Raw genomic sequence first — 18,559 nt, 5'->3', positions numbered from 1 at the left:
ATTCTGAAAAGAAACTAATTTGGAACTATTTTTTCCAATGCAAGAGCACAGCACTTTACAGAATAGTTCAAGAGTTAACATGGTTAAATAATGTTATCTGTGAGTTTCTGGTTATAAATAAAATTACCATGTGTATTCCCAAGGAGGTAACACAAAAATTGAAATGTTAATAACACAATATTTCACTGTCACTCTATGTGTTACTGGCAGGTGTAGCAATACAAGTTTCCTAAGTACAGTGTTCAGCAGAGCAATGAATAAAGGCTGATGAACCCTGAGAAAGGCCCTGATTTCATATTTTTCTCTAAACTGCCCTTCAGGCAACTCAAAAAAATGAAAACCCAATCCTGGCTTATCTCAAATGCCTCCTGATACACACATTAGCATTTCTTTCTGCTGACTTTTTGAGCATATATGTAGAAAGAATATAGGTATTTCAGTTTTTGAGAAATGAGAAAATTGTGCAGCCTCTTGAACTCACACAGTCTTAGGTTCTTCAGGACTGGGGTTCTCTTCTTCCAGAGGAAGTTCTGCACCATCCCACGGGTTTGGAAGCTTTGGACTTTGCCTTTTTCCAGCTTGGGAGCCCCATTCTGAGGCAGGAGGGCTGGGTGTGGCTGCTGGGGGAGGAGTGGTCACAGGGGTGACCACAGGAGTGACCACGGGGGTGACCACAGGGCCCGTGGCAGCTGCAATCTCGACTCCTGCACATGGGAAGCCAAATTTCAGATGAGAAAGGAAAGCAGGAAGTATATCTGAGACAGAGAGAGTCAGTTCTACCAAGCACTTTCAGTTTTGTGATACCTTTTGATAGTTATAAAGATTAGATTAAGAATTGCTGCTTTTAAGTACTGTGCTGGCACCTGAAGAAGATAGAATAAAACCTCAATTTCTTCCTCAAGGGAGACTGCTCTGCATTTTAAAAAATCAAGCTGCTTTACTTGAAGAGTGTACATTTGATTAAATTAACATTACAAGCACAGGAAGGAGCAAAAGACAGCTATTTTTCTGATGTGAGAAATTGTGGAGGGGTTGGGAGGGGTGGAAATCACACAGACCATAGAAATGTGCATTAATTTTGAAAATAGAACTGTTACCAAATAAAAGATGTTTGCTTTCTATATAAATTAGCCCATAAATTTTTGTAGAACATGAGTTTCCACTTGAATTATAGCCTCAAGAATATTTATCTTGAGAGATAACATTTCTTTGAAGAAGCAAATTAAAGGCAGTAGATTAAAGCATATTTGCTACTTCTAAACTTCAATTATTATTTTCAATACCTGTTTCTTTTATTTTTTCATGTCCACGAACATCCCCACTCATCTCTGGAGGAGATGGAGATGAATCTGGAGTTTTGACCTGAGGCAATTCTTTTTCTGAAGGTGGTGTTGGTGGTGGTGTGGCCTGGGGTGTTGGCACTGGAGTAGGCACAGGAGCCTCCTGAGGGCAAGAAAAATCATAAGCACAGTTAGGATCTCCGTGCAGAATTCCTGCCTGCCCAGGAGCCCCAGAGAGAGCTGAGGAAGAGAGGGAAAGGCAGCTGATCACAGAACAGCTGCTGCTTCCGTGGATCTAACTCCTCCAGGAAGCTGCACCAGGACAAAATTAATTAAAACCAGTGAATTAAGCATTAAAATGATTAAATTGGGAAATCATTATGTATAGAACAGAACAGACTATTTCAGCTGGAAGGGAACTACAAACATCATCCAGTCCAACTGCCTGACCAATTCAGGGCTGACCAAAAGCTGGATTTTTTTGTTAAAGGCATTGTCCAAATGCCTCTGAAATACTGACAGGTTTGGGATACCAACTGTTGCAACCCTGGATGCTGAGAATTTTAATGCTGAGAAGGGCAGAGACCCCCAAGAAAATACTATATTTGACCAGGGGCCGTGGAGAAGGCTTCCAAAATTGATTGATAGCACTGGGACTATGGGTGTGCAATTTGAATAAAAGTGTGCAATATCACAGGGTGGAAAACTTAGAGTTTAAAGTTTTAGAATATAGCAATATATATAAAGAAAGATAAGAAGTTTTAAGGCAGTGGCTAGTTGTTCTTCTTCACCTTCTTCTTCATGGGTTTGGGTGGTTTTATGTAATTAGTTAGAAAAGTCCACATTGCAGACTTCAGGTGATTAGTTACTGAGTTAAAGTTATTGAGAAAATAATTTAGGTGTTATATCTTAATTAGATAGTTTAGTCTTCAAAAACCTTATAAAAATATAATTAACCATTTTGTAGCTTGTAAGTAGAATGCTGTAGAACTCACAACTTGTAAGACTGTGATATAAGTAAGAAATAATAAACATTTGAGTCTGAACACAAAATATCATCTCAAGCACTTTCAATCCATACCTTAACAGAGGCAAAAAAAACCCCCAAAACCAACATTTAATGGTACCAACCACCTCTCCAGGAAGCCTATCCCATGTTTAACCACCCTCTTGGTAAAGAAATGCTTCCTAATGTCCAGTCTAAATGCAAATTCTATTATTATATGGATTTTAATAAAGCATTTGAGACAATGTTAAGCAAGAAAATATTTCATGACCTGGATAAAATTGAGTCATAAAATTGATTTTATAGTAAGAAGAACCAGCTAAAAGAAGATTACAAACAAAGTAATACCAAGACAACAAAGCACTTAAAGAAGCACAAACAGAATTGGGATGTTCCTTAAAAAGGTGACAGCAATGGACATAAATCTGACAAGCAAATATGATGGTTGTTTTTAGGCCTGCTGTGGAGGAATATGCTGGACCTTTGCAGGTTTCTTCCAGCCTTTTTTTCTGACATTTCATAAAAAAAAAAAAACAAGGCAATGATGCTATAGGAAGATTTCCAGGCTAGTTTCTGAAGAGTATCTCCTCAGGCTGATGATTTTTATTAAAATTTCTCATGGGAATTGGAACCTGCAGGAACATTTGGCAGCTCACACCCAATCGTGTGACATTGTGAACACCAAAGAACTCAGTAACAGCTGAAATTCAGTTCTAGATAGGAAAATTCACAGTGGGAAGGGAGAAACAAGAATGCATAAACTACGTATTCAAGAACTTCTGCTGTGAGCTGAGTACAAATGGAAAAAGAAGAATTCAAAAACTTTGCTAACTTTCCTTTAACTTGTGCTATCATGCTACAAAATGTGGAAAGACTTTAAAAAAACATAATTAGCTTCCTGGGGTTCCAATAAAGGCAGGAGAGAATCACTACTACAGCTCAAGGCATTGAGGAAACCCCGTCTTGGAGACCACATTATTATTAAAAATGTCAATTAGCATTTTAGTGTGTTACCTGTGCTTGAAACCAAGCTAAACTGGAAAACATCAAAGTGCTGCCCAACAGCAAGAGTCAAAAAATGGATGATTGCTTTCTTTAGGCTAATCCAAAAAAGGCCAAAGATGAGAAAACTCATCTCTTCAAGTGTGCAAACATATATAGCAAGGAAAACCCAACCACTTCAGCTAAAGGATATTTCAGTTTAAGCTGACAGAGAAACAAAAGGGAGATCAGTAAACGTAAAAAGGACAGCAGAAGAGGTTTCTGAGCATCAGAAGAACAAGCTGAGAGGCACATCAGGCCCTCCTCAATCTGTAATGGAGTGGAAAAGATGCTGGGGGGCTGAGGTTGAGCCCTCAGCAGTGAAACCTTCATTTTTGCCTATAGAATCACCTCTTAGTCCCTTGCAGCAAGCAGGAGGAGATGTTTCAGGCTAACTGAATGACTGATCCCTCTTTCAACAAAGCCTTCCATAGCTGGATTTCTAAGCACAGCAATTTCCACAAGCATCCCAAAGACTTTACACAACCCCAGATTGCAGCACAGTCATGTTGTTATCAAAGTAAGAGCCAGCTGTCATTTGATCATCAAGGGGAACACAGGAAATTATCTTGTATTACAGGAAGCTCTACTCATCAATTAAGCATTTATTCAAAACTACTGAAGTCAAAACTCAGAAAGAATTAATAGTCATTTTAACAGATATGAAAGAATGGCTGCAAGCCCATAAGACCAAAAATAATATTGCTCTCAGATTCCATTCCTTATTAGATGAGGAAATTCATTTCTTCATCTCTCATTTGTTTGCAAGAAAGCAGAATAACTATTTTTGGTTGAAAATAACATGAGCTATCATTCAACAACATGAAATTAAGTACCAGGTCCATCAGAACTTCAGCAGAAAAGCTTGAATAAAACAGATCTTACCATCACTGAGGTTGTGCTGGGAGGAAGAGGATCAGGAACTGCTCTCTGAGCCTGGCTGTCTCCCAGCATGGTTGCAATGGTTTCACTGAGAGCTTCCTTTACAAAATGATTTATCATTTCTGAGTCCACAGGGACACCAGCATTGACAAAGAGCTGAAATCCACCACCACCTGCAACTTCAACTGAAAATGAAGGAATGTGAAGCACACAGCCAGGTCTCACTTCCTAAAATCCATGTACTGTACTGCAGCCACTCACTCTCTATGGAATTTTAAACATTCCTTTGCAAAAAGTGATTTTTTTTTAACCTTCCAGATAAACAACAGTAGAGAAACAAATCAGGAGCATAAAAAAAGACAACAGCAAAAGGCAAAAGGCAGTGACATCTCAGGAGAAATCTTTTTCTCTCCATTCTCACACATTCATAAGAGAAGTAACTTTTAACATATCTATTAAAAAAAGGCAAACAAACATTACAGGCTCAGCAAAATGCCAAATGTGATTTAGGTGGCCAATAACAGAAGGTGATTTGTACAGTGCTGTTATTCTAAATTCTCTTTTTCTTTTTATTTTAGATAATTTCTTTCAATGGCCTTGTAACAGTGGCTCTGTCTCCACATAAATTCAGGTGTGCACTGCTGCTTTTCACAGTTTCATTGGTTCAAGATTATCCACCTTTAGGCTGAGGCAACAGCCACCTACACAGCTTGTTAAAATTAGCCAAAAATTGACATAATCCATCTGCAGAGAACAATAATTCCTACTTACCAATGCCAGGGGTTACAACCTCACTGTCTTCACTCTTTATGGAGCTGCTAATGCTGGGCACCCTTTCTGTCTGAGCTGGGCACATCTCACTGATAATTTTTGCCATTATTTCTTGTTCCACCCTGGCAGAATAAAACCCATTTAAGTGTCAGCAAACAGCAAGACACATAAAAGCACACAAAAGAGCATTCTGGACATAAAATGAAAGGCAGCTCAAAGGAAAATGGATAAGGGAATGGAGGCAAGAAAAAAAGGGGAGGATAATTAGGGAAACATTCCTTCTTCCTTATATATTCTTTGCCACTTTGTTAAATTGCAACTCACCAATTTATCAACTTGTTTTCTATAGTTTCTCTCCTTTGAATCAGTTCATCCAAAATATCAGCAGGCTGCTGAGGAGCAGAAGCCACTGGAGGAAACACAGGACCATTGTATTGTGGTGAGGCAACTTTAAACTGGCCATTAAGCTCCAGAAGAGGCTCAAGGAATTCTGGAATTTCATCCTTCTCCTCTTCCTGATCCTAATAAATAAGCAGTAAATTAAGTTATGGTACATTTCTGGAAGGCAATGTCATTGAGGTAGCTGTCAGGTTTTTGCTTTAAGAATAAAATCCACATTTGTGGATGTATGACAGCACACAAACCACATTCTCCCTCCTCAGTGTGTTGTAGTTAATTGATACAACTCTAAGCTTAGCAAATCATAAATCTGTAGAGGTATAAAGCCATAGGAACTTCTCAGTAAAACATGATTTGGCTCATATTTCCTGCCTGTGCAGCACAGGGCAGGGAGCCAGTGGCAATGCTAATACTTAAAAAATTTACTTGTGACCTACGTCAGGTTTCTTTAATGTCACCCCAGAAATGTTCCTCCTCTGAGCAAAAAAATTTAGGAAACATTCTACAGTTACTTGTTGGGTTAGGGGGTTTTTTGTTTGTTTGGGTTTTGGTGTTTTGGTTATTTTTCTTAAAATAAATCAAACTTGTTCTTTAAAGTCTCCAGTCTGAAAAAACAAATTCACAAAAGTTAACGAGCATGTAGTCAATCAAAACTCTAATGAACTTGCCAGCACTGAAAACTAGACATTAAAAGTTTACACATATGTCATACATGTGTTTACACTTCCATTAACTTCAGCTGCTGAAAGGTAGAAGGTATTTCTGGGCAATAATTCAGACAACCCTCACAGACATCTTGATTTTAATGTTAAAGTTCTATTCCTAAAAAGTTAGAGAAGTGACTTGGTCAGTTAAAATACTTGGGTTTTCCCCAAAGATGCCTCCCTCCTTTTCCCCTGGAGCACAAACACAGCACCAAGTCCCAAAAAGCAGGCACTAAGCCAAAATATTGTAATGTTTCCTGATGAATGAGAACCTGCAACCTCCACTTCTAATATTAAAAACAAATGTCTCTAATAGTAATATGACTCTCTAAGAAGAAAATTTGGCATGCCAAATGAAAGAGATGAGGAGCTGAGCCCTGAATTACCAGTGACAAATATGTGATGGTGCATAAAAGCTCACTGTAAATCCATATTTACTAAGATTAATCTCCAACACAGTGAAAGGAGAAAAAAAGTCTCATTTTCCCTTATATAAATTAAACTTACTTTCAACCCATAAAATATGGGTTTTAAAATTTTTTTTCATATTATCTATGAAAAAAAAGAAAAAAATGAAAAAGTGAAAAGAAAAAAGTGAAAAGAGAAAGAACAGAGGGAAGGGGAAAAAAAGTAACATTTCCCTCTATCCTTCCCCACCCCAGCATTAACACTTCTACCTTAACACATTTTAAAACTGCAGAGTCAGAGAGGTCCCTGATGGGTATTACACAAAGAACTACTGGGTCTTTAAATAGTGATAATCTTCAAAGCAGGGAGGAAACCAGGATATGTGTATTTGAGTGATAAATAAAGATTTTTAAAGCATTCTAGGCACAGAAATGAGCAGAGAAGTTGGAGTCAGAAGGCCCTGGGTGCCTTGCAAGCTGCTCAGCAGCTCGAGCTGTTGGCATATGTGTATTGAGAACAAGAATTCATTCTGACAGCAAATGTAAAGATGTCTTTGTCCAGCATTTCATTATGTATTTTCCTCTGCCTGCATTACTCCATAAATTTTCTTTGATGTTGCCTATTTAATACCTCTGAAAGCATGCAAAATACAAACATCTGGGTTAAATAAAGCGAGTACATACAATACATCTTACATCTATTTAGTAACTCTGACAAACTTTTGCAGCTCTACTGCATTTCTAAAATATTTTATATTTTATAGCACACAAATCCACAATAATGCACAAAGTTATATTCATTTGGGGGTGATATATTATCTCTGCTGAAATAAAAAAATAATGTAATAGTCAGTATTTAATTATACAGATTGAACTTGAACATATATCAACTTGTACACCAATCTTGAATAGTCTGCACTCAATTCTGCATTTTGCTTCCCTGGAGGCTGTTGAAAATATCTCTATCACAACCCCCAATCAAAATATGGCATAAATTAGAAAGTCTTTCAGATATGATTGGAATATTAATCACTGTACTTTTTTATAAAGTATCAAGCCAAAATTCTATTTCCCGAATTACATTCTGATAATTAAAAAAAGAAAAGAAAAGTTTGAAATTATTATAGGTTAGTTTTGTTCCATTACCAAATATGTACATGCAGAGTGCTATTAAAGACTCCTGAAACTTAAGCCATGGATTTCTTCTTGATGGATTTCTAAAGCAATTCCCAGGAGCAAGGTCAGGCTGCCTTGCAGATGTCACCTGTGAGCTTTTGTCTGAAGAGTGAAGTGTGAAAATATCAATGTCCTGCCCAAGAGCATCAATGGGAAATGAGGGTTGAGGAAAATACATTTACATTTATAATACCTGAGCTCTGCAGGTTCCATATTTTGCTGTGGCATTCAAACTGAAAGCAAAAATTCTGAGAAAAAAAAATCCCCTACCTTGCAATTAGGGCATATTCAGAGAGAGCAAAAAGTGCATTTAATCTGAAATCCCAGGGAGTTTGCTGAAGGAACTGCAGCATGTGGCTGCTTGTAAGAATTTGAGAGCAGACTCAATAAATCTGAGCAAGTTTCTCACTCTGAAATAATCCCAGAATGGTTTGGGTGGGAAAGGACCTCAAAGAGCATTTTGTCCCAAACCCCTGCCATGGGCAGGGACACTTCCACCAGACCAGGCTGTCCCAAGCCCTGTCCAACCTGGCCTGGAACACTGCCAGGCAAAACAAACACAGAAAAAGGAAACAGAAACAAACAAAAAAGGAAGATACTTCACACAAATACTTATCCTCCTCAGTTCTAACAGATTTAAGCTTTCATAATAAAAGGGGAGTGGGGAGAAGACAACAAAAGTTATTTTTTTTTGTATAGCATTTTATGCACATACTTTCATGAATCTGAAGACTCTTTAATAACAATAACTTTGCTTTCTTTTGATGTCTTAAATACCCCTGCCACTCCAGAGATTGATTTTATGCTTCCCCATTGTGTTTGCCTTGCACATTTTTAAGAACATTGTCTGTGTGGTCATAGGCCAAACATATGTTTCACTTGGAACATTTTTGGTATTGTGGTTAAAATACATCCCATTGCCAAAACTAAAAGATAAAAGCAATCCAGGAAAAAAAAAAAAAAAGAAAAAAGAAAAGATGAGTAACTATTATTCACATAATAAAAATTTAACATTGCAGCATTTTTGATAGTTCCTAAAATGATTTCTTTAAAGCTTTTTCTTGTGCTAACAGAAGAACAATGTCCACAGAGATTTAACTCCTCCCCTCCAGTAACATAAGGTAATTTTGAAACTATAAATGAATAAAGCATTTACACACTTTTGATAGACAAACCATAAATTGGGGCTGTTTTAATGGACTGATAATGTTAAATTATTAACTCATTTTAAAAGTAAATCTATCTGTAAGCACTAGGGCTAACATCTGATGTACACACTAATCCTGGGATCAGGAATACATAGAAGAAGTAAAAAGAATAAATTTTTGGGTAAATTTTGATTACACAAAGTAAGTTTTGCTCAGTAAAGTGAAATACAGGCTGGTTCACCAACCTGGTGTTTCTCAGGAGCCCCCAGACAAGAGGTCAGCTAACCAAAGAAAGGATTTGCTACCTAAAAAAATTAAACTGTGAAAGAGGATCTCAAATAAACCTGTGTAACCATAAACCAGAAACAACAATATTGTCAAGAATTTCTTCTTAAGATCTAATTCTAACCCTGCCCTCTATCAGTTTGAAGCCATTCCCCCTTGTCCTGCCACTCCAGGTCCTTGTCCCAAGTCCCTCTCCAGCTCTCCTGGAGCCCCTTTAGGCACTGGAAGGTGCTCCAAGGTCTCCTCAGAACCTTCTCCAGGATGAAGAACCCCAGCTCTCTCAGCCTGTCACTATATTCATTACATGCAGATCCTTAAATTGTAAAGTCCAAGTGCTATAATAACTGCTGATTTTAGAGAAATACTTGTATTTCTAGTGGATTCTAACATACCCAAATAAAAGCCAATTTTTCAAAAGCTTCTGTACTCACCAACACACAGTAATTTCTAATACCCTTTATAACAGTATAAACAGTTCAGTATTGCTCACAAAGTGCACTTTTAAAGCTGCTAGGAAAGCAAAATGGTTTCTTTACACTGTGTTTCCAATATTAACAGAATAATATAAAAATCATTAAAAGGAAAATACACCTTTGCAATGGGATTACCTGATCTGTGACATCAGTAACATCAATGAAGTTAGCTCCTGGAAGCTTTGTGTCTTCCTCTTCACTGTGTATTTCTTCTGGAGCCTTACAAAGACAGATTGCAGTTTTTAGGTATTTCATCTTGGAGGGGTGGAAATGCATTAGCAGGAAACCTTCATGACAAGAATCAACTAAACCACACCTTCCCTTATCCCAGGTTGCTCCAAGCCCTGTCCAACCTGGCCTGGAGCACTGCCAGGGATGGGGCAGCCACAGCTTCTGTGGGCACCCTGTGCCAGGGCCTCAGCAGCCTCACAATCCAAGATTTCTTCCTGATATCCAATCTAAACCTGCTCTCTGTCAGTTTGAAGCCATTCCCCCTTGTCCTTACTCCTGTAAATAGTCTCTCTCTTTCTTGTAGGGTCCTTTCAGGTACTGGAAGGGTGCAATGAGGTCACCCCAAAGCCCTCTCTTCTCCAGGCTGAACAATCCCAATTCTCTCAGCCTTTCCTCATAGGAGAGGAGCTCCATCTCTCTAATCAACTTGCTGGGATGGAGTAATAGAATTTTAAATACAAATCACTATTTTTGTCCGCAATCTCCATCTGATTCAGTGAGTACCTGGATCACAGGACTCTGGAGGACCTAACTCCTGAAGTGAGGAAAATGGAATGTACAATAACCACACAAGAATAATCACTGCCTCACCAAGCCTTCACACACTCTGTGCTGATCACTCAGCACACAGCAGTTACCCTTAGAGCTGCACAAAAACCATCCTTGCTGCTCACATCCAGATTAAAAACACTTCTGAAAAGTTGTAGGGAAAGAGAATAGAGTGGCCACTCTACAGGCTCCTGGGACTCAGAGCCCACACCACTGACCACTCCCGAAGAGCCAAGCAGTAGAGGGAGGGATGAGGAACATCCTCAGAGCACTGAAGCCAGTGAAAACAAGACAGGCATGGGCCAAGAGGGATTATAATTCTTTACAGGATACAGGAACACTGTTTTTCTTAGAGTTTTACCATGGTGATCATTTAATGTTGGCAGAAGGCATCTTTCTACAATTTTTCATGTTCTTAAACAAATACCTTGTACTATAAATTCTTTAGAATAATTACTCATTTTTTTCTAGAACTGTCTCATTTCTCTAACTAAAGAAAGACAATGAGAACTTTGCAGCAATTTAACATATTTTCCTTTTGAGTAAGTTTGAATTCCCAGACAATCAGTACCTGTATTACAGCATTGACAGGAGGGAGCAGAGCCTCAGAGCCTGAAGGAGCAGGACTTACACTCCCACTGGCACTTGAAACACTGTCAATATCAACACTTGGTAACACCTAGGACAGAAAAAAAAAAAGCATCAATAGAAAAATCTACATATTAGCTTGGCTATTATCATTGAACTTTTTAGATTTTTTTTCTTCCACCTGCTTCTGAGCCACTAAATTATTCAGTGCTGTCCTTTTCTCATGCCTGTATCTGATATCAGTATTGGTTCTGAAAATCAAATTACTGTAATGTCAAAAACTAACACGAGAAATAGTCACCTCTTCTCTTGCAGTACCTGATTTCTCCTGCTCTCTAATTCCCTGACACTGTTTTGCATGGAACACAAGGTGAGTGTATCTGTAATAATTACCTAAAATAGAGCAGAGGTGTGTTGGACCTGCAAGTGGTTTAGAAAATTACAATATAGTCTGTAATCAAGGCACGTCCATTCCAGCATTAAAATGTGTTGTGTTTCTGTTAAGAACAAAGATTTCAATGCTTCATTCCTTTGGGAAAAGAAAAATCACCTTAAATATTTAAGAACTGGGTGAAATAACAGCAAAATGCAGGTGGGTGGAATGAAATGACACAGCAGGGGAACAAAGCACAGAACACCCTACCTGTGTTTAACTCTGAGTCCCATGAATCATTTGTGTCTGAAAGGTGTGGGGGGAGTGGGTGCATCTCAACAATTGGAATCCAAAACAAGGAACATGTAAGAAACATTCACTTCCTTGACAACAGACTCATGTAAAAAATGAAAACAAATCCCAACCCACAAGGTAAGGACTGCAAGGGTTGATTAATCAGGAGTGAAACCCTTGGGTTGACAGTCATGCTTGAAACAGAAATCTTAAAGGCCAAAGCAATCATCCAAGAAAACTGACATTTATATTTATACTTCTTTTATTCCAAGTTTGCTCTGGCTCAAAGATCTCATTAAAAAAAAAAAAAGTGACATAAATTTTACAAATGCCCTGCATAGGTGACTTAGGGAAGAAATAGTTTTGTATTTCTTCCCTTTCTATTTTCTAATAAAGATAATTGTTAAAATATGAATAAATATATTACTATAGCATGAGAACTGCTTGGTCCCTCCATTCCATATTTTTCTAATTCTTACTGGAAACCATCTACTGATGTCCAAGTGTGTTACTGATGGATCAGGCTGCCTGTAGTTAGCACTCATTAAAATAAACAAAGAAATCATCATCACTCTTGACATGTACCTGCACAGAGAGCTGAGGTGGGTCCTTTTTCTCTGATCTCATCTCTATCACAGCTATATTTGGTTTTTTTACCTCGACTGGAGGCTTTGGTGGCACTTGAGGAAGGGAGGTTGTAACTGTGACAGGGTGTGGTTTATCTATGATTACTCCAGCAGGCTGCAATAATGTGCTGCTGCTTTGGGTTTGACCTAAAGACAGTTGAAAAACAATTAAAACTTCATATATCCATCTCCAAAGGCAGTAAATTAATAAATTAATTAAAATTATATTCTGTGTGTTTCGAGATTCTGTGTGCAATTACAGACCAATTAAAAAGCCCCCTGTGAACATTAGCTAAACTACAGTAATTCACCAGCTAATTTTAAGCTTTCCCAGCAGAAATTGTCAACTCAACACTGCCTGTTTTTCAAATTATTCACTTTGCTTGACTCTGGTGACATCTACTGCTGAAAACAAGAATTGTGTTTCCATTCAAAAACTACAGACCATCACACCCCAAGTACTATTACACTTGGTATAACAACCCACAAATTTTTGTCTGAGACAGCCTTTTAAAAAAATAATTACCTTATTTCAATGCCTATATAATTCTAACCCTTCTCAAAACAAGCCTTATATAAAGGTTCTATTGAAAGTGCAAAAATCCAGAAGTCATGACAAGGAATTTACTGTGCTTGGCACAGTCCTACTGAAACTGTTGGGCTGAAGTCATTGCAAAAGTTGAATCCAAGGTTGAGTGATTCAGTTCCTGAATACCAAACTGAAAGAACATGAAGCCTAAAATCAAAATTAACCAATACAGGTACAGCTAAGCAAGTAATTGCTCTGTCAGGTTGTCAGCAGATATCCAGCATGAAGGATGAGGAAAACCAGAACATTTTCAACTGATCCCTCAGATTTCCTATGAGAAGGGCAGGTGCAAACCTCATGGAATGATTTGGGTGGGAAGAGATCTCAGAGATCTAATCCCAACCCCCAAACCATTGACTTAAGAAGATAAAAGTTGTATTTCCATGAAATAGCAGCAGGTAACCTGCACACAATCTGCTCCAGGTTATTTGTGCCTACCTAGTGGAACAGCCATGGGAATGAGGTGGCCTTCCAGAGGACCAGAGGCAGCAGGGACATCCTGGCTGGGGCTGAAGAAGAACTGGCTCTGCTGGGCATACACAGCATTCTTCTTCCTGGGGCTGCTGATGACCACCCGTGTGTGAGAGCAGGTCTGGGTCTTTGCTGACTTCACTTTTGTGCCTGAAACAAGAGCACACAAACTAAAAAGGTCACAAAGCATGCACAAACCCAGTGACAACACTCTACTGAGCCAAGCCTTCCTACTGAAACCACTCCAAATTTTTGCTGTGGGATGGAGGGAATGAGGCCCAAAGGGCAGAACCTGAAAGATGTCTCGGTATTGGCAGCAATGAAGGAGTTAAAATTGCAATTTTTAAGTTGAATCTAACAGATAAGGGCAGAGAAATATTAAAAGGAACCAAAGGACAGCAGTAAGTTGGAACAAAATGTGTGATTTAGCAGCTAAGAAGAAATCCATGATTTAAGTTTGAAATTTGGAACTGAATGTGTGATTTAGCAGCTAAGAAGAAATCCAGGATTTAGGTTTGAAATGCAGCCACAAAACTGACAGGTACTCAGAGGAACAGGTATAATCTGTAAATTCCTGCTTTAACAACTCAGTGCTACTGCAAAATCAAGCCATAGCTAAAACCCAAAAGTCTTGACTTCCATCATGATCTTTTGGTCCAGCTTTTCAAGTGTATTGTAAATAGCCAGCCAGAAGTAATTTATATGCAAAAATGTCTCAAGCAAAGAGCAGAGGAGAGCATTTACTACAATGTGCATTTCTCACCACACAGTCATGCAAGGTCTTACTCAACTTACAGCAAACAATGAATATTATTAGGGAAATTATTAACTTTAATATAAATTAATAAAACTGCCTGAAAATTCCCCCCAAAAAGGTGTCAACAATTGTCAATCAGGCAGAAGTGCTTCTACTGTTATTTTGTAGGTGTTAGGATAATGAATTTGGAAAGAAACATGCTGATAACCAACTCCATGCCTTTATTACAGCCAAAAAAATGTCATTTTGCGCCTCTGTTGTTTCTAATAATCACCTCCCTGTACCTGCAGCCAGTTAACACATGGCAACAAGCACTTCTTAGCTCTGTTCACATTTAAGAGCCTCCTAATTAATTAAAGAATGAAAGTCAATTATTATAAAATATAAGGATAATACATTTTGATAATGTGAGTTTTGTTAGATGCAGACAAGCAGATAAAGTGGTATTTTTGTACAGACAAATTATGGGTTGTAAGCCTGGAAACAAGAACAAGTCATAACTCCTCAGTGAGCAAACACAGGTCAGAGAGACTAATCTCTAGAAAAGGCTTTATGGTCATGTTGGGTAAGCAATGGAATGAGAAATCACAACACAGTGCCCTGGTCAACAGGGTAAATGTAACCCCCAGATGTCTCAGCAGAATGTCTGAGATGGAGCAGGAGAAGACTTCCATAGATGATAACACTGCATTCAGCACTAATTCTGTATCTCTGCAAATATTAAAATAAATTAGCCATTAATAGGCACTCTTCATTTTTTAAGGAAAAGTCACTTGGAAAGTGAAGTAGCTGTAAACTGAAGCCAAAACCTCACTACAAATCAGATAATAAATCTGAAGTGTCCTGTTTGCTTTTGAAGCACAAGGAATTTTGCCATGGGAAGAAGCACAATTTCTTCTGTCTTTAAATGATGAGCTTGTACCTTTCTGCAAAGCACAGGTTAGCCAAAAAAAGTGTTCTGCAGTCAGACAAACTACTGGACTCTGTAACATAAACAGATACAGTTCAGAGGTTTGTGATTTAGAAGAGGTCATACTAGATGATCTAACAGTCCCCCTTGGCCTTGAACTTTTGAGTAAAAGCAGAAATTGGCAGCGTATCTGTAATGCTGCCAACTTGTAAAAACAAGGTTTTCACAGTGAGAATGATTAAGTACTGTATACACACAGCACCTCATTTTAATTGCTTGCAACTTTTCATTTTTCCCTGCAAAGTTTATTTGCACTGGGCAGAAACTAGACATTTAATTAAACTTAGCTTTAGAAAAACAGTGTTTTACATGTATTTATCAGTTCGTATTATGCAAGAAAATAATTCCAGCTCTTTTTTTAGAAATGATCACTTACTCATAAAAGTGCTAGTTGAATTTTTTCCTAACTTCCCATAAGAAACTAAGCATTAGTCACCATAGTTTATTTGCAAAGAAAATGGTTGAGAGTTATAAAATGACTGAAAAGAGACTCTCCAGATGGCCATTTCAGTCTTAAATAAACATCCTTATTCTAACACTAATTTAAAACAAGCTCAGTGGACTTCTCTAACAAAATAGAGTCATTTAATGAGTCTGGATTTTTCAGCCAATCAAACCCAAGGCCAAAGACTTTCAATCATTTTGGAGCCTTTATCATCTGGTACATCAAGGCCAGGAAGGGAATCTGTGGGTGCAGATCTGTGAAGGGAAAAACTCACCATGCCTAAGGTGGAAGAGATTTGTTTATTCTTTGTTTTTTTAAGAACCTGGTGCTTTGAAGTGCTCATTCAACCTTGGTGCATTTTATTTCCACTCCTCCTATAGAGGAGCACAGAACTGTTCCTGATTTTATTATTTAAACTTTGCTTTGCCATAACAGCAGCTCCCAGAATTACTGAACTGGTTTGTCTTCATGAGACCCACGTGAAACATCATGGATTATTTTTCCATTTTATTGGCAAGGTAAGGAAAGGACAAAAATGAAGCAGTTTGACCAAGAGTCTTACCAAGAGACAAATATAAATAATGCCAGTATCAAACAAACCTCAGTCTCAGTTAAAATCAGAAAGTTTGGGAATAGGACACACTCACTGGAGTGCTGCTCCTTTACACAACGTGCCAAAAATTCCATTTTTCCCCTCAGATAAGAGCACAAGGAGGTGTCTTATTTTATTTACTGCCAGGATAGAGACAAAACCATATCTTCAGCCTGATATTAAATAGAGAAACAAATTCTATGGTGGCTTTACTGTTGCAAACACACGTTTTTCTCTGCAGCATGACTTCATGGCTTGGAAGGGAACCACTTTGGGAAAAGGCTATCCAGAGTTCACTCTGTTTTCCAGCAAAGAGCTTTGAAGCTGTTTGTCACACACAGGAGTTCTGCAAGCTTGAAGGCAGCATTGATCCAGTGCAGTTTTCCCTTTCATTTCTATTTGCCCCCAACAGAAAAAAGCTGAAGCACAGGAGCAGCTCGTTCCAGCTGCACAGAAGCTGCACCTTTCCATGTCACTGAATTTCTGCTGGTGGTTTCAAATGCTCAAATGACCTATTTGTTATAATTAGATTGAGGAGGGGGGCACTCTCTTTCTGCCACTTTACAAGATATTGTTTCTGGAATTATGAAATTGGCCTTCCTGGAAAGGTTATGACCTTCTGTAAAGGACAAGAGCCCAATAAATAGAGAAGAAAATTCATTTAGGACTCAGCAAAAGCAGAACTGCTGATTAAATATTTTTAAAGAAGTGCCTGTTCTCAATCCAAATCTTAGTGGTCACTGTGTCACTGTTATTACTACCCTAAGTGCTTACTAGCACACATTTCACCCAAAAAGATCTATACAGAATAAATTAAATTATGGGTGCACAGCACAGCCAATAGTCAAAACCAGAGTTATATCATGCTTCAAGTGAGTATACCAGAGGATACACTATTTTTCACCAAAGAAAAGACATTCAAGAGAGGGCAAACAAAATACCTAAGTCACAAGGCTGGCAGTTTTCATGTGACCTTTTAAAAAATGGTGAGTTTTGAAAAGTTTTCTAGGTTTTTGCCAGGACTATAACCCACATTTTCCAGGAGGGTGATGAGAATTGGGAATAATTTCTACCAATAACACTTCCTCCTCACAGATCACAACTGGGCTCCAGAGCACAGGTAAGGAAAGTGCCATGAAGACCAGGTCAGGCCAAATAAGAGATTCTTGTACTATTTTGAGGACTTGCCACTGTGGATGTACATCATAACCACAGAAACAGAGAAGGGTTTGGGTTGGAAGGAACCTTCAGGGTCAAGCAGTTCCAACTCCCTGCCATGGGCAAGGACACCTTCCACCAGGTAGACCAGGTTACTAAATAATATTAAAATAAATAAATACATAAATAGAAATATAATAATGTTTTTAAATACCCAGCCTCAAACAACAACAACAACAATAATAATAATAATAATAATAATAATAATAATAATAATAATAATAATAATAATGTTTTTAAATCCCCAGCCTCAAACCCCAGCACTGCCTGTCTTCAGGAACACAGATATGTTTTACACCACCCATTGCAATGGCCTAAAAACATGATTTCATCAAGTGACTGGCTGCCTTCTGATGTTAATCTCTCATGTTTCACACAGAATGTAATGCTTTGACTGCTGTAATAAAAACCCAGGCAGCATTTTTAAACACGGCATTTAAGACTGCATCAAGTAGATTTTCCTTGCATGGGTAACAACAGCCTAAGTGCAAGAAGCATGGAGGGAGCCAGTTAATATTTTTCCATGGGTGCACATCTTATTAACTCCATTGTGCCCACCACCACCTTAACCACCTCTTCCTCTTAAGCCTCTCTCCCATCTCCACACTTTGCCTTCATCATTATCTTTTTTCATGTCATTTCTCCCCAGTAAAATGATCCCACTGTTTTTTTTTTTTAATACCAGTTAAAAAGTATTCTTAGTTTCTGCATCAAGAATCAGTTAAGTTTTGAAAAGGTAATTAAGAAATAAAACAGATCTAATTAAAACATAACTAACTCTAGATGAAGTTTATCTACTTTGACCTATGTCAGATATCATCTAGTCTCCCTCTGTAATTATTCTTACACATTTTTATTAGTTAGAAAATTAGGACCCTCTTATCCTAACACTTTGCCAACAAAACTAAGGAACAGAATTCATTATTAACCAACTAATAACCTTTATCAATTAAATACCTTAACAAGCTATCACAGAAAGGATTTCTACTCTGCTTATAACTCTAACTGGATGAAGAAAAAGGAGTTACTTGCACTTAGTGAACTTAACCAATTATTCTGATTACATCTTTCAGTATTTTCATCTTCATGGCCATATATTTAATTTTTCATATTTCAATCGATGCATTTGAAACAAGAAATTAAATATCAGAGTTCCTTCAGTTCTCAAGTCTCAGTACATTTCTGAACTCTGAATGAGTTAAATATTTAAATGATAAATCACTGGATAAACCTGACACAAAAAATACATCTCCCAGTGACCTTTATCAAAAACTAAGTTCATTT

General features: G+C 37.9%; 1 protein-coding gene across 7 annotated transcripts in view; it reads right to left on the bottom strand.

The window, feature by feature from the left end:
- KIAA0586 (KIAA0586 ortholog) overlaps window positions 1-18,559 on the bottom strand; it is a 69,472-nt gene that overhangs the window by 36,223 nt on the left and 14,690 nt on the right. For all 7 annotated transcript variants that reach the window (XM_053945095.1, XM_053945094.1, XM_053945092.1 and 4 more), the window contains 9 exons: window positions 13,261-13,443; window positions 12,193-12,380; window positions 10,924-11,031; window positions 9,708-9,791; window positions 5,305-5,501; window positions 4,981-5,102; window positions 4,213-4,394; window positions 1,284-1,443; window positions 482-704 (listed from right to left, as the gene is read on the bottom strand). In XM_053945095.1, coding sequence (XP_053801070.1) covers window positions 482-704; window positions 1,284-1,443; window positions 4,213-4,394; window positions 4,981-5,102; window positions 5,305-5,501; window positions 9,708-9,791; window positions 10,924-11,031; window positions 12,193-12,380; window positions 13,261-13,443 — 1,447 coding nt within the window. The remainder of the gene's footprint in view (window positions 1-481; window positions 705-1,283; window positions 1,444-4,212; window positions 4,395-4,980; window positions 5,103-5,304; window positions 5,502-9,707; window positions 9,792-10,923; window positions 11,032-12,192; window positions 12,381-13,260; window positions 13,444-18,559) is intronic.

The sequence above is a fragment of the Vidua chalybeata genome, chromosome 6 (genome assembly GCF_026979565.1).
Source record: "Vidua chalybeata isolate OUT-0048 chromosome 6, bVidCha1 merged haplotype, whole genome shotgun sequence".
In the NCBI taxonomy this organism is placed as follows: Eukaryota; Metazoa; Chordata; class Aves; order Passeriformes; family Viduidae; genus Vidua; species Vidua chalybeata.
This window is presented reverse-complemented; position numbering and strand designations above follow the sequence as displayed.